General features: G+C 54.2%; 6 protein-coding genes across 7 annotated transcripts; 5 read left to right on the top strand and 1 right to left on the bottom strand.

Moving 5' to 3' along the window:
* Nucleotides 1-391: 391 nt before the first annotated feature.
* Nucleotides 392-4,587, top strand: Pmar_PMAR024501 (hypothetical protein; the record flags this gene model as incomplete). Its single annotated transcript, XM_002767261.1, has 17 exons — nucleotides 392-430; nucleotides 493-640; nucleotides 675-818; nucleotides 865-1,032; nucleotides 1,144-1,243; nucleotides 1,290-1,408; nucleotides 1,497-1,628; nucleotides 1,675-1,798; nucleotides 2,790-2,989; nucleotides 3,152-3,244; nucleotides 3,298-3,376; nucleotides 3,424-3,507; nucleotides 3,551-3,728; nucleotides 3,916-4,055; nucleotides 4,165-4,271; nucleotides 4,312-4,417; nucleotides 4,461-4,587. 17 exons carry the CDS (start codon nucleotides 392-394, stop codon nucleotides 4,585-4,587), a joined length of 2,088 nt encoding a protein of 695 aa, XP_002767307.1.
* A 75-nt stretch (nucleotides 4,588-4,662) lies between these two features.
* Nucleotides 4,663-6,366, top strand: Pmar_PMAR024500 (serine/threonine protein kinase 2, putative; the record flags this gene model as incomplete). Its single annotated transcript, XM_002767260.1, has 7 exons — nucleotides 4,663-4,824; nucleotides 4,894-4,993; nucleotides 5,043-5,142; nucleotides 5,189-5,291; nucleotides 5,658-6,030; nucleotides 6,113-6,211; nucleotides 6,239-6,366. The coding sequence occupies 7 exons, from the start codon at nucleotides 4,663-4,665 to the stop codon at nucleotides 6,364-6,366; spliced, it is 1,065 nt and encodes a 354-aa protein (XP_002767306.1).
* Nucleotides 6,367-7,070: 704 nt separating this feature from the next.
* Pmar_PMAR024499 (hypothetical protein) lies at nucleotides 7,071-9,563 on the top strand (the record flags this gene model as incomplete). Its single annotated transcript, XM_002767259.1, has 12 exons — nucleotides 7,071-7,178; nucleotides 7,239-7,343; nucleotides 7,479-7,568; nucleotides 7,618-7,725; nucleotides 7,773-7,934; nucleotides 7,981-8,238; nucleotides 8,268-8,557; nucleotides 8,604-8,665; nucleotides 8,710-8,810; nucleotides 8,857-8,999; nucleotides 9,042-9,337; nucleotides 9,382-9,563. 12 exons carry the CDS (start codon nucleotides 7,071-7,073, stop codon nucleotides 9,561-9,563), a joined length of 1,905 nt encoding a protein of 634 aa, XP_002767305.1.
* Nucleotides 9,564-11,399: 1,836 nt separating this feature from the next.
* On the top strand, nucleotides 11,400-11,786 carry Pmar_PMAR024498 (hypothetical protein; the record flags this gene model as incomplete). The annotated part of the gene is made up of 3 exons (XM_002767258.1): nucleotides 11,400-11,508; nucleotides 11,543-11,592; nucleotides 11,634-11,786. 3 exons carry the CDS (start codon nucleotides 11,400-11,402, stop codon nucleotides 11,784-11,786), a joined length of 312 nt encoding a protein of 103 aa, XP_002767304.1.
* Nucleotides 11,787-11,815: 29 nt separating this feature from the next.
* Pmar_PMAR024497 (hypothetical protein) lies at nucleotides 11,816-12,387 on the top strand (the record flags this gene model as incomplete). Its single annotated transcript, XM_002767257.1, has 1 exon — nucleotides 11,816-12,387. A coding segment is annotated over one exon (572 nt), but the record flags the coding sequence as incomplete, so codon positions are not given.
* A 513-nt stretch (nucleotides 12,388-12,900) lies between these two features.
* Nucleotides 12,901-14,345, bottom strand: Pmar_PMAR024496 (conserved hypothetical protein). Of its 2 annotated transcripts, XM_002767255.1 has the most exons (7): nucleotides 14,179-14,345; nucleotides 14,035-14,132; nucleotides 13,900-13,987; nucleotides 13,730-13,851; nucleotides 13,500-13,686; nucleotides 13,351-13,453; nucleotides 12,904-13,310 (listed from the first exon to the last, which is right to left on the bottom strand). In XM_002767255.1, the coding sequence occupies exons 1-7, from the start codon at nucleotides 14,323-14,325 to the stop codon at nucleotides 12,970-12,972; spliced, it is 1,086 nt and encodes a 361-aa protein (XP_002767301.1). In that variant the 5' UTR covers nucleotides 14,326-14,345; the 3' UTR covers nucleotides 12,904-12,969. The 2 variants fall into 2 exon arrangements, with proteins under 2 accessions (XP_002767302.1, XP_002767301.1); XM_002767256.1 differs by having other exon boundaries at nucleotides 12,901-13,453.
* Nucleotides 14,346-14,389: the final 44 nt, after the last annotated feature.

The raw sequence follows: 14,389 nt of genomic DNA, 5'->3' as shown, positions 1-14,389 counted from the left end.
AATTGTGAGAAATTATGCAATTTTAGATTTTCCAATTTCGTTGGTTCCTCAGGCACAAGTGTTGATCGGGCTGAGCGGTGGGACTAAAAGATACGACCTGGAAAGACTTCAGCCGTTTCATTTTGATATGAACATCACAGATTTCCACTTTGATGCTTTTTTGGAGAACTTACAGGTGAACGGTATCGTATGGGACATGAAATGAATCTTATGTGTTTGACTGTCGGGCTGAATTTTCGTTCATATAGTGGAGTTTCACCCGTGATAGGGAAAACACTAGTGGAAAATATATTTCGCGGCTACTGCATATCGTGAATATCCCGTTCTCCACAGAGTGAACGGGTGAAACTCTATTGTAGTCGCTGAGTTTGCCTAGGTGGAATACACTTAGATGAAAATCTATAGCGTGCGTGTTGGAAAGTATCTTTTGGTCGTATTGGCGGTTTTCCTACATGGATGATCGAAGCATGAGGCATCCTTTTGTTGATGTAGGCGGCCTGTGCTGTCCTAGAGCTGGACGAGGAGGCGACTAAGGATCTCATTGAGGTGGCGGGCAGGACTCGGTCTGACATCACTAAGGGGTGTACTGTCCGGTATGAGCTCGCATCACAGAAGGTCGAGAGCGCTGGTAGAATGGCCGGTGAGGTGGCCTTGGTCGTTGGTGGTCGTCGCAGGTACGGATGGTCTGTTTGGGCAACTTGGTGGTGACAAGGGAGTTCGAGCGTTCATTGACGATCTTTACGAGCTGATTCAGGAAGACTCCCGGGTGAAATTGTTCTTCTCTGGCAGTAAGGTTGACTCTATTAAAGCGGTCCAAGGTGGGAGAGGGAGGGTTAAGCTGTGATAGTCTATGTGTGTTTGTAGGGGAGTACATCGCGCAGTTGTTTGGGTCTCCGGTTGAGTACGTTGGTCGACCACTACCGCGGATCCATGCGACCCTTCAAGTTCATGATTATCATTTTGATGCTTTCTTGGAGCTGTGTCGGAAAGCTCTTTTGAAGCGAGGACTGGATGCGGAGACGACTGATGAGTGTAAGGTGTGGTATGGGACCTGTTCGTAAGAGTCTGATAAGGAAGACAGAGATTGTTCACACAGAGAGAATCTACAAGGAGTAGTTTGCAATGCATATGAATTTGAGCCAGGTGTGGTATTGCTGGAGACGGAGAGGAGTAATGTAGTAAATCTAGAGTCGCGGAAACACGATGTTCGGGCGACTCAGGAAGCATCCCGGAGGAAGTCCCTGTAGGGAAGAGCCTTTGGGTGGCCACGTGAGGAAGATCCATGTCAGGTTTGACCGTCTTGGGGGAGAACAGACGATCGCTGAGTTCGTCAATAAGGCGTATGACAGGGCACTGGAGGAGCCCAGCCTTAGGAGCTTCTTGGAAAAGGGCAAGGCCAAGATTAGGAGTATCAAGGAGAGAATGTCGCTATACATCTGCTCCTTGACAGGCAGGGCGAATTTTGTGGCGCGTGACGGAATTTTTGATGGTGTCAGGAGGGCCAAACAATTACGAAGTGAAGGAGTTGAGGCCCGCGCATTACGGCTTGAACATCGCTGACCGCCACTTCGACAGGATGCTCAGTGTCATGCTCCGTGTGTTGGTGACCGAGATGGGCGTGGATAGGAGTAAGGGCAGTTGGCCCTCAGCTCAGGGCTAGTCTTGGCCCCTTAGGGTTGGCAAGGGAGCTCATCAAGACCTTGCAGACAGTACGCACTGATATCACACTTGGATGCACAGTTCGGATGGAGGTTGGTCGGCAACGTATTAATAGCGGCAAACAGCATCTTTATATTGGGTGAGTGACCGTCGGGGGGATTCCGTATGTTCCTCTTCTTGACTGGAGTAGCGTCCAGGAGTTTATGATGAATTTTAGACTAGACTTCGGTTGTATCCGGGCTTTTATTTTTTGGTAGGTTTGAGCGAGAATTATCGTTGTTGTTATCACATCGGAAATAGAAGAGGTTTGTGAAGACTTTGAGTGAGGTCTGATCTTTTGGTTCATGACAATTGTTGCAGCAAAATACACAACATGTCTGCGCAGCAAGATAGAGAATAGGTCTGCACAGCAAGATACACAACAGGTCTGCGCAGCAAGATGCACAACAGGTCTGCGCAGCAAGATACACAACAGGTCTGCGCAGCAAGATACACAACATGTCTGCGCAGCAAGATAGAGAACAGGTCTGCACAGCAAGATACGCAACAGGTCTGCGCAGCAAGATAGAGAACAGGTCTGCACAGCAAGATACGCAACAGGTCTGCGTAGCAAGATACACAACAGGTCTGCGCAGCAAGATACACAACATGTCTGCGCAGCAAGATGCACAACAGGTCTGCGCAGCAAGATATACAACAGGTCTGCGCAGCAAGATACAGAACAGGTCTGCGCAGCAAGATACAGAACAGGTCTGCGCAGCAAGATACACAACAGGTCTGCGCAGCAAGATACAGAACAGGTCTGCGTAGCAAGATACACAACAGGTCTGCGCAGTAAGATACACGACAGGTCTGCGCAGCATGATACACAACAGGTCTGCGCAGCAAGATACAGAACATGTCTGCGCAGCAAGATACAGAACAGGTCCGCGCAGCAAGATACACAACATGTCTGCGCAGCAAGATACACAACACACAACATGTCTGCGCAGCAAGATACAGAACAGGTCTGCGCCGTAAGATACACAACACCTGTTGTGGTTGTAAGATACACAACGTCCTGTATGGGGTTTTCGAGGGACCGATTTTCTCGAAATAGCACCTTGATATCCCCCAACCGTGCCTGGTAGGTTGGGTGAAGCTGATGGGATCAAGAAGCTCTTCGAAGCAGTGATGGACCTATCCTTGGTCGACCCTCGTATAAAGACGTTCTTCCGAATACCACACATTCAAATGGTCCGAGAGAACATTGGGAAGTACTTGGTGGGCCTCTTGGGAGGTCCACAAACATATGAGGGAAAGGGTCTGTTCGAAGTCCACGAGCATTTAGGTGAGCAAAATGCGAAAGATTTCTCGCTTCGCTCCGCTAAGAACTGCGTGCAGGTATCAATGATTATCATTTGGACGCTTTCATACATAATTTCCACGAAGCGATGGTCCAAAGAGGTGGCCCGTGAGCACTTGGCCCCTGGCTAGGTCGGACGTATCTTAGGTCTGCCCTCGGCCCTCGTGGATGAAGTTGATGTATCGATAGAAAGCATCAGAGAGAGTATCCTTGGCATGAGGCAAGATGAGAATCATCACAGTGGGCTGTCGCGCACAGCGAAGATTTTTGAGGGGACGTGAGGGTCCCTTTAGGCCACCATAGCAAAGACGATAAGAGTCTAGTGGACCGTCTTGGAGGGGACCTGTCCTTGGAAGCTCTGGTCGAGAACATGTGGGCCTGCTGGGCCCTGGGGTTGACAGCCTCTGCCGGCCCACTAGGTACGACCGGGCTAAGGCTGACTCGAGAGTGAGGTATTTCCTGGAGAAGGGCCCGGCTAAGCAGAAACATATTAGGATGAAGATGTAGGCTTCTGGATGGTGTTGGTAAGGGGGACTGTGGTCCTAGGTACCAATACTTGAGTGGTGCCTTTGGCGGGGCGGTACAATACGATAGAGAACTGTTGAAGCCAGCTCATTACTTTATGAACATCACAAACTATCATTTTGATGCTCTGTGTGACAGCCTGATGGAAGCCGCTAAGGAAATCGGCGTGGACAGCGAGACTCTCGATGATGTGTTTCTGGTACTTGGTGTTGGCCCTATGGGGCCTCGCTCACTCACATTTAGTGTTGGAAAATATGCGCATCGTAGGAAACTCGTATTGGCCGAGGCGCGTGTAAACTTCTATAGGCAGTGAGGAAACTCTTGCGCTCAGCTGAGGAAGGCGAACATATATTCCTACTGCTCGCATTCTCCTCGGTCCTGGGCAGGTGGTGAACAGGACGAGATCGGACATCACGACTGGGTGTATGGTCCGAATGGAACTAGCAAGGGGCCAGCGAGGGCAAGGGGAAGGGCTCATTGAGAAGCTGGGCGGACAGGAGGGCATTGAATGCTTCATCGTTAGGCTGTACTAGGAAGATGGCTTTTGGGCGGTTCTAGGATAATCACGAGTGAATTATAGTTACAGAGGAACGGAATTTAGTGACATGATCTGGAATTAGGTGACGTGTGTGTAGGTATGAGTGCATAGAGAGAGATAGAAGGATCAACCCCTACTTCGAGGGCTCGAAACTAAGCAGTATTAAAAAAGCCCAGTCGGCCTACATTACGATGGTCCTTGGAGGTGCTAGGCTTGATGCTGGGTATGCTGATAGTATTGGTAGGGCCGGTCGTGTACAAGGGTCGAGACCTTGAGACTCTGCATTCGGTATTGGCTATAACGGACTACCACTTTGACTGTTTTATGCAGCAGGTGGACCGATCACTAAGGTTGGTGTTGAGGAGGTGCTTGGGGTAAGATGAGAGCCTTTAGGGACATTGGGATGGTTGGTGATGTTGTGGACGAAGCCGTGGTCCGGCTCGAGAAGATTCGTCGGAAGGTCCTACACGGTCATTATGAGAAAACTGGTTATCGACAAACCTCTGCGGACCATGAATAGCAACATGATATTTCTCGTGGGAACTATGTTGACTCGTGTTTGTTAATCGCAGGGAGTCTCTGTAGGTTATCATTAATGGCCTCTCGAGGGTACTCCCGGATCAGGAAGGTGGGCGAAGGGTCCTTTGGGAAGGCATGGTTGGTTCGAGGAAGAGATGGACGGGAATACATCATGAAGACGATCGATGTGAAAAGGATGGATAAGAAACAGAGAAATGAAGCTAGGAATGAGGTCAAGGTATGCTGGTCGGGCGAGCGCTAATGCTTCGATTTGATTGATATTTGACAAGCTGTGGCGTGTTGATAGGTGTTGTCGTCATTGAAGCATCCGTATGTGGTGTGCTATAGGGACTCCTTTTTCGAGGAGGCCAGTGGGCTGTGCATCATTATGGACTACGCTGAGGGGGGTGGGTCGGCCCTTGTACGTTCCTGTTGTTTTTATGAGCCCTTTTTAAGGGGACCTCGCTGATAGAATTCGCAAGGCGCGCGATGCTGGTGTTGGATTCCCAGAGGCACAGATCGTCAGATGGCTGAGTCAAGCTGCACTTGCTCTGAAGTGACAGTGAGATGTGCTCGAGGTGTGGTATGGTTACGTTGGTGAGGTACTTGCATGAGAAGCATGTACTGCATAGAGACTTAAAGGCCCAGAACCTCTTCTTGACCAGGACCAACAGGCTCCGACTGGGCGACTTCGGAATTTCTAAGGTAGGTGGGAACTAGTGTTGTAATATATGTTTGCTTTCCTCAGCTGAGCTTAGGAGTTGTCATAGCTGCATTATGAAAACTTGCACACGGGAGTAGAAGTTTACAAAGACCAAAAATAATTTCCTCTCAGAATTTTCATATTTTCACCAACACATGTAGTTGACCATGTGCATATTCCCCCCCCCCCCCCACTGGTGGTAACACTACCACTAGGATGAATCCGTGGTCCTCGAGCCCTCGATTTTGGGATGAGGGCAGGTAGTCCATGTGAGGGGAAGAAGTGATAGTTATCACCTACGAGGGTGCTAGTCCATGCGTTGTCTCTGCTGTACAGGGCCAAGCTGTACTCAAGGAGCTGCTCGCTAGGTACTTGACTCCACCTTGGCCTTCGCAGAGACTACTATCGGGACGCCCTATTACCTCAGCCCTGAGATCTGTGAGGAAAGGCCGTATAACTGGGCCTCGGACATTTGGGCGTTGGGGTGCATTCTGTATGAGATGTGTTGTCTTAAAGTGCCCTTTGATGCTTCTAATATAAAGTCGTTGGTGGACAAGATTACCAAAGGGCCGACGCCGGAGTTGCCGCCGCATTTTTCACCAGAGTTGAGGGCCTTGCTGAGGGACTGTTTGACGAGGGAGTGGACTAAGAGGCCGACTGCGGCTGAGATAGTCGGCCGGGGCATAGTCCAGGCTGAGATAAGGCAGATGTTGGAGGAAGAGGGAGACCCTATGGTGAGTGGTAGGGTCAGGGAGGAGGATCTTGGATGGTTCTACTGTCAGGATGATAGCCCTCGGTGGTGTGGGAAGGCGGTCTCTCCTAGGGTGCCCAAGCGGAACCTGTCTCCTTCTGTTGGTCATCATCCGCGACGCTACAGTCCAGCGTGTCACCACAGGGGAGTGCATGTGTCACCAGTGCCGAGGTACGCAGAGCCAGTGTTGGCTGGTAGGGGCCCATCGGGAAGGGAGGGACCTCAAAGGAGAGACCACCAACCGCGATCGCCAGTCGTGGCCCAACGTGGTCCAGATGATTCCCCGAGAGGTCACCCGGGACCAAGACCTCATCAAAGAGGCGTAGGGCCTCTGAGTCCTCCTAAGAGGGAGGTGGACAAGAGGAGGAGAGTCGGCACTTCAATGTCGCCACGCCAGGCAGTCCCAGGGAGGGGGTCTCCAGTGGTCCATGGTAGCAGGCCGAATATGGTCGGTCGCGGTGGGGAGTATCAAGGGCCGAGCCACTACCCTTTCGTGGTCCAAGGGGTACTAGTGTCCCCGAGACCCAACCCATCTGGCCCACCAGGAGACTGTTCTCCCCTACAGAAAGGACCATGCGGACCACCTCCCCCCGCTTGGGGTCCTCCTGTTGGTCGACGAGGGCCTCAAGGAGTCTCTCGGTCAGTCGAGATGGAGAACCGCGGGCCTAACGTGCATCCGATCCCCCACAGGGCGTCTCCTGCCAACGCTGGTGGTATCCTGGCATCACCACTCCGGCTGGGTGGTCTGGCCCGGAGGAAGCTGGAGTGTCCGACGCCCAGTAGGGCTGACGACGACTCTCCTAGGTCCTGTTACGAGGCCCCAGTCTCTGTCCTCTCGGAGGGTGGACGGTCCCCCCAGCAGCCCAGGCGACGGCGGTGGTGATGATGGGCTTGTGGTCGGCCTAACGTAGGAGTATGAAGTGTGTCTTTACCCCCATGGTTTGCATGCAAACTTCTAATGCTGATTTCTTTGGAATGAACTGGTGTTGCTTCCCTCGTCTCCACGGTAGTCTTAGTAGTTCTCTTTTTCATGCATGTTGAGGGCGCTGGTGGTGGTCAGCACGCAGAAGATGACCTCCCTGTTGTGCGGTCCAAAAGGCAGGAGAGAGTACATGAGATAGTCTCGTTTGGTTACATGGTGATGGTCAATGGGGAGGTTGGTGTCGAGGATGGACCGTGGTGGTGCAGGGCTCTCTAGGTCCCTGGAGCCTATTGTTTCTGGTACGCTCCTGATCATCCTGAGGGGGCTCCTGATGAGCTGGAGGTGGGCGTGGTACCGGCAGGCTATGAGGCCAGCGTGAGGGTAGGGTTCTTGGTAGAGTTGGAGGAACGCTGGGGATCGTATTGCTCGGTGGAATGTGTTGGAAAAAGGTTGAGTAAATGTACTATTATTCTAAGTGCGCGAATCTTCGAGTTGGGTCTAAATGGATGGGCTTAGGTGAGGGATGCAGTCGAGGTCGACTCGGATGTCCAAAGTAGGGACATCTTCTTGACCACCCGAGAGGGTCCACAGGGCCCCGAGTACCGAGTAGGACCATGAGTAGTGAGGGCTCGGGAAGGGTCTCGATGGTCGTCAGGTTTGTCTGGGAGGTCCAGATAAGGTCCTGTCGGGGTGGACCTGTGATGCTGACATTCTGTGGACGGAGGTGTTGGTGGCCCTCGAGGACACTCACTCAATGGGCGAGGTGGCCCGTCAGCTTCCCATCCTCCCCGGTCTGGTCCTTCCCTTTAGGCCGGCCTACAGTTTCTAGACTGCGACCCTTTGTTCCTCTTTGGGGTAGCGGATCGGGCAACACAGGAGGTGGTCCAGAGGGCCAGCGATGAGGGTGTCGGACCGATGTTGCGCTGTGCTGGCTCGGCCTCGACTCTCATGGAGTGGTTCAGCTATCTCCAGGTCGGTCCATAGCGACCTCTCCAGTGGCCCTAGGTTGGTCCCTTAGGCCGACCCTCAAATTGATAAGGAGTACACTTGGGTAGTCGAGGCCTTTGCTAAGGAGGAGCTGCCGCCCCCATGGACGTCTGTGGTCGGTGTTAGAGGGATGCCCACCATCAGGGGCATGGTACGGTATGTGAATGAGGAGACCTCAGAGGCGACATGGAAACACCCCTGCTACGACCACTTCGCCGACCTCCTGGACCAGTGCCGTCACCTCACTAGGGAGGAGCATATGAAACTGAGGATCGATCGAATGCTCATGGTACGGGTATTTTTAAAAGGGGTGGGCAGTGGTCCTGCCAGTCCTATGAGACCGAGGGCAACGCCAACGTCCTCGACCAAGAGCCTCTGGTATCCCCTCGGTACGTCCGGGAGGTCGCGGAGATCCTCAAGGTGGACGTGGTCATCGAGCCCTACCTGGTCCGGTCGGTCCCTGGGACTTTGGACCATCCGGCTGCTGGTCAGGTACGCACTCTGAAGAGTCTCTTGAGGGTCCTCTCGGTGCAGCATCGACTCGAGCCCGAGTTGGAAGCGCAGGAGGTCAAGTCGTGCCTGAAGGCCATCGATGCCGAGCGGGCCAGGTCACCATTGCAGAGTAGTGGGCCGGGCCATGTCGGACGTGGACAGGTACTCTTGGGCCCAGATGGCCCGAGGGGACGCGGCTGGAGGTGTAGCCCCTCAGGAGGCTGGTAGGCTACTGGTGTGGTCTCTCCTCTGTAGTGGTGACGATCAGGACAAGTGTACTGCGCGGAGTGTGGGGTGGTGGCCGCCTGCTTCTGCCCGAGGTGTCGAGACTGCTTCTGTCAGGGGTGCTTCGATAGACTACATTCAAAGGTGGGTCGAGGGACCAGAGGGAGGGTGGGGTCATGGTCCTCCCTAGGGTAATAGGAAGTTGCATGTCCCGAATCGCCTCATCCCGTGTTGTCTCTGTGAAACGCTACCGGCTAAGCTGCAGTGCACGTACACGTTTGGTTCCTATTGCCTCGACTGTTACGCTAGTAAGCACGTGAAGACGCTGCCGAGGTGAATCTTAGGTTGCCTCGTGGAAGATACGGAATAGGTCAGGTTCCTGGACTTGAAGCCAGTGAAGATAGACTACACACGAGACTACCACGGCGAGCTCCCGAGGAGGCGGACGGTCGGCATACAGCCGCAGTTGACCAGAGACGACCCGTCCCACGGTCGGACCGGACCACAGCCCTACTATGTGAAACTACAGGATTCAGGAACGGGCCCGGGGGGCAGAGTCCTGGCGAAGGGAGAGGTGGACCCTCGAGGGCAGCTGCTGGAGTCCTTATCGAGGTCGCCGCCTGCCCATACACTACTCGGGGTCAAGTGGCATGCCTTTTACGATAATAGGGGTAGAAGGGTCACCATGGGTGGCCCTTGGGGATGGTCCTACTAGGCGCCAAATACTTCTACAACTTCGAGACCGGCGAGTCCCTCCATAGACCACAACAGGACAGACTATCGGATGATTGGGACCTAGTGGGTGGTGCCTTGGCCTATGCCCAGACCGCTGGGGTCGGCCTGGTAGGTCCTCGAGGAGACTGGACTGAAGGATTCGGTCCTTGCCAACGAAACTAGGAAGAAGGAGGAATTGAGGAAGCTCGCCCTCGGTACTGTTAAACTGTGTTGGAATATATGCTCGCTTTCCTCACTAGTTATAAAAGTTCATGAGCACATCCGGGTGGAAATGTAAGGGAGTCGACAATAATCTCCCCAAATTTCCTCAGAATTTTCATATTATCACCAACATATGTGGTTGACTATGTGCATATCCCCCCCCCCCCCCTCACACTGCATCCCACGTTGCCAGGTCAGGGGAGTAGGATGCTCCCGGCGAGTGGTAAGCTGTCCCCGGAACAGTCCCAGGCCTTGGCAACTTACCATGCAACGATAGAGCTCCGGAAAGGAACGTGAAGCTACTGGTGTTGTCCTAGGGACCTCGTATGGGCTGTGGAGTTGTCAATTAGACTGGGGTTGTGTAGTGTCAAAGGAGGATGGACCCTTCTCGTGGTCGCCGTGTGGACCTGTGTCGGCCGCCAGCTCGCCTTCTACGGCTACCGAGGGTCATAAAGAGCATTGTCGACGTACGGCTGCGAGGGGCCTTCGCAGCACTAGCGCCGACCCTGGAGGACTACCTCCCTGGCCCCACTGCTGAGTCGGGGGTAACTTCGAGTGACCTGAGGGACGATACGGAGAAGCTTCACCAACGGGTGGAGAGGATAGACGATCTTTTGTGGTCCCTCCAGCCTGCGCTGAGACGACTACGTCACTACGCTGCTACGCGTCGGCGCCTTCGCGGTCTGGTCCGAAGTAGTGTTGGTCGCTACTATAGGAGTCTGCTGATGAGAGTGGTGGATGTGTGGTCCTGCGTGGTGACTGCGAGACGGGAAGAGGCCTTCCTGTGGGCTCGGATGAGGACCAAGGTCTGCCTTAGGGTGATGGCCGGTGTACTGTGCAAGTGGTACATCATGGCGACGGTGTTCGACCAGGCGCGGCTCAGGCAACTCAGTAGGAGCTTCCTTGCTTGGAAGCGACGCTCTTTGGGCCTTCATCGACTCGAACGATGGTATGATAGGAGAGTCCTGCTAGCCACCATTGAAGCGTGGATGGCCTGGCGTGGTGCATTTCGATGGAAGCTGGTGTCGGTGCCTATGTTCTTCGCCTCTTGGAGACGTCTGGCGGCCCTCACTTCGGCGGTAGAGCGCTTTGGGAAAGTTCGCTGGCAGCGGCGGAGTCTTCAGGGGTCACTGCTGGGCTGGAGGGCTAAGGCGGCCGAGGTGATGGAGATGAAAGTAAAAGCGGCGAATCGACAGCGACGTGGACATCTTTTATTGCGATGCCTGAGAGAATTCAAGAGGGTCACAGCTCGAGAGCGTCTCCGCGTGAGGTGCTTCCGTGAGGGGCAGCTACTGACCAACTCTGTGCGTCTATGGCGGCTCCATGTGGCTGAGTTGAAGCATGAACGTGTCACTGCTAAGGCGAGGACATTTGTGCGGTGGAAATTGCTGATACGGAGGACTGGCGAGGAGAGGCGGACCAGGCGTTTGATGTGGATGCTGTGGCGGAGGCAGGTGGTCATCTCTAGGGTCCTCCAGAGTAGAGAAAGACGGAGGTTCAGGCGGACCCTGGCCAGCTGGAGGGCCCGGGTCAGCGAAATGAGGGCACTGCGACTGTGTGGAGGCCTCATTGCCAGGCGCAGCGCAGCACTGGCGAAACGAGCGTTGATTTCGTGGTGGTCCTGGGCCGTCATACGGCTTTTGGGCAGAGTTGCTGGTAGAAGGAGGGAGGTGAAGCAGTTGAGGTCGGTCGTGGGCCAATGGGCCTCCCTCGGTAGGGCAGTGAAGTTCGATCGGGCCCGCGTGGGCGAGGCTACGAAAATCTGGCTGGAGGTGTGGGTTGGGCGTATCCGACGGCATGGGCGTTTGGCTGAGGGCATGCACCGACGGCAGCTTCTACGGCGGGCCTGGATGGCTTATTGTGATGGGGTTCTGTCGCGAGTGGAGGAGGTGGAGGCCAGAAGGAGGTGTGCAGAGGAGATGGCTGTGTGCCATGGACAGGCTCTGGGCCGAAGAGCCCTGCGGTGGTGGAAGGCTCGTATCAATCTAAGGTTAGCGTCTATTTGGGAGAGGTCGACAGCTGTGCCCTCAGGTATATCACTTCCGAGTTGTTCTGGATTGCTCGATCGGCGGTGGAGATTCGCGTGGCTGCGAGGAGCATCCAAGCTTGGCGATCGGCTTTGGCGAGAAGCCTCCAAGCAACCAAGTACCACCGAGCGTCCAAGATCAAGGTGGGCCCTTATAGAGGGTCTAGCTGGTCTAGTGTGTGGTCAGGTCTTCAGAGCAGCCCTACGCAAGTGGTTGGTCATGGCTTTGAACCATTCCTGCATGCGCCATGCGGCGAAGAATTTCCGCCATCACCGCCGCTCCTCTTCCCTGCGTCTCCATTGTCTCCACTGGGCCGCCCTCAGCCGCGAGAGCCTCGAGGCCGGGTCCAGACTCGTGGTGGGCCGTTGGCTGAGACGTTGGCGACTGGGGGTAGCGAGACGCCGTCGTAGTCGTGAGCGGTCTCGATTGGCAGTCGTACAGCGCAGCTCGACCCTGGCCAAATTCGCCCTGGCCGGCTGGCGTGTCCACGTTAGAGAGACCGAGCAGATCGGCAGGGTCCTCAGGATAGCGTTTGACGAGCGACGTGAAATCCGCGAAAACTCGAGCAAATTGGCCGCCCACTTCCGCTCGTGGGCGGAGCTCACAGAGCTTGTCCATCGACGGCGGGGGACTTTCCGTACGTTGCGAGTCCAACGGGACCTCGACGTGGCCCTGAAGGTCTTCGGGGCTTGGGCTGACTGCAGCCTCACTGATCGTAGACGGGCGGACTTATTGAGACGTCGGCGAGGCGTCAGAAGGTGGGAAGCTGACTGTTGCGAATCTTGAGATTCCCCTCAGGTTCACCACAGCTAACAGGCTGACGACAACGCACTCCCCTCGAGTGAGGTCCCTGTTGTGCAGTCCTTCCGAGTCAATTGGATCCCCAGGGAGCACTGAGTGCACCTCTCTACGGTCTGAGAGCACCTTTGTGATGGCCCTTCCCTCCACCACTGAACACCACCCCATCCTACTCGGGATGAAGGCCAAGCGAGATTATATATAATTTTGTACTGTTACTTTTCCACTGTGGTCTGCATTGTTTCGTTTGGGAGTTCCAGAGGCGATGAAATCTAAAGGAGCCATTATATTATTGAGGTAGAGTGAAAGAGAGCTAACCCTGGTGGGACAAGTCATTCTCAGAGACTTCCTTGCAATCATGGATGATCAGTCAGTGGAGTAGCCCGTAATAACTGGAGGGGATATTTGCTCGAAGTTGGCTTCCCAACAGAGTGGCAAATTACCACATAACTATCAACGCAACCTTCTAGTGTGCTGGAATAAGTAGTATTACGTTAGCAAAGAACGCCAGGTAGAGCCGTAGGAGTTGATGACATCGCTAGCTACTTCGAGGGGTCAAGGTGCTCTGCGATGGCTTCTATGTCTGTTAGGATTGCCTTGTCAGCTAAGACATTCTTCGAATTGAAGGCATCAATAAGGCGTTGGTCACCGAGGCACTCGATGAGGAGAGGCTTAGTGGTAATCATTTGGAAGTAAATATCCTTCGCTCCGCTCATGGCGGCCCTACCGAAGAGGGCCTTAGACCACTGGAGGGATCGTCTCCCATCAGAGCTACCATCATCTGCTTCACGGAGGAGGGATCGGGCTAAGCTTCGACTCAGACCCGGCCGCTTCACGTCGAGGAAGTCCAGTGAGTCGGCCAAGACATCAACAGCTGAGGCACCTACTACGGAGATGTCATGGGATCGGGCAGCAGTGGATACCTTTTTCGGTCGCTGGAGACACATTATGAGCCACATTGAGGAACATGTCGCGGACGTCATCATTTGATGCGACCTTGTTGAGGAGGTAGATGAAGAACTTCACCTGATGGTAGGCCCTATAGGGTGCAATTATGGAGACCAAGACTTACTGCTTCAGTGACGCCAACACCGTGACCAAGTGCGGCGAGCTTCTTCCGAAGGAGGAGACATTTGCCCTCGAAAGTACCACGAGGTAATCGGGCCTCAACATAGTCGGTATCGGGTTCGGTTGCTGTGAAAACACCTTCGGCATCTAGCTGGGCGTATTGCCGTGACCAGTAGTTGGTATCGAGGTATCTTTAGGTTGAGCATGCACTTCACAGAATCGACTGCCTCTCACCTCAATATGCTCTCAGCAGCCATTCGCAATACGTGGATAGTCGGCAGACTACTGCCGTGAGTCGCCTCATGGCGCAATTCGACCAACCAAGTTGGGAATCCTATCCGACGGGCGATGGAATCCTACGAGGGCAGCCTTAGATCGTAGACAGCGCCATCCTGAAGACCCACCTGACTCTGGGCGACCTGCCCCTTCTGCTCGGTGTCAATAACACCATTGCAGAGGCGGATGACGACTAAGCTGTAGAGCTGCTGGAGCCTGATCAGAGGGACCTCGGGGGTATGCTGTGATGACAACCTGCGTACTCATCTAGGGAGACCTGTGCTGTGGTCTCCGGACAGAAATAGGGGTCATGGCACATCACTTGCAGCACCATACCGGTACAATCTACCGCTATTGGTACCTGCGGTGACTTCTGACACCTACCATCTCTAAAGAGACGGTCTCACCCGACCACGGATCCGCCATAAGTCGACCATCTTGACTGCTTCCAACTTGCCCTCGACGCTTTGGCCCGACAGGCCTTGGTAGCATCGGAGCCACTCGCGCCAGTCGGCCCACGGTAAAGTCTTTCCGGGCAGCCCAGCGAAAGCCATGACAACAAAAGGGACTCTCTATCGATGGCGGGACTCTCAGCGCAACAACAGATGATAAGAGACG

The sequence above is a fragment of the Perkinsus marinus genome (assembly GCF_000006405.1).
Source record: "Perkinsus marinus ATCC 50983 genomic scaffold scf_1104296970858, whole genome shotgun sequence".
Taxonomy (NCBI): domain Eukaryota; phylum Perkinsozoa; order Perkinsida; family Perkinsidae; genus Perkinsus; species Perkinsus marinus.
Note: the sequence above shows the minus strand (reverse complement) of the source record. Positions and strands in the feature narration are given on the sequence as shown.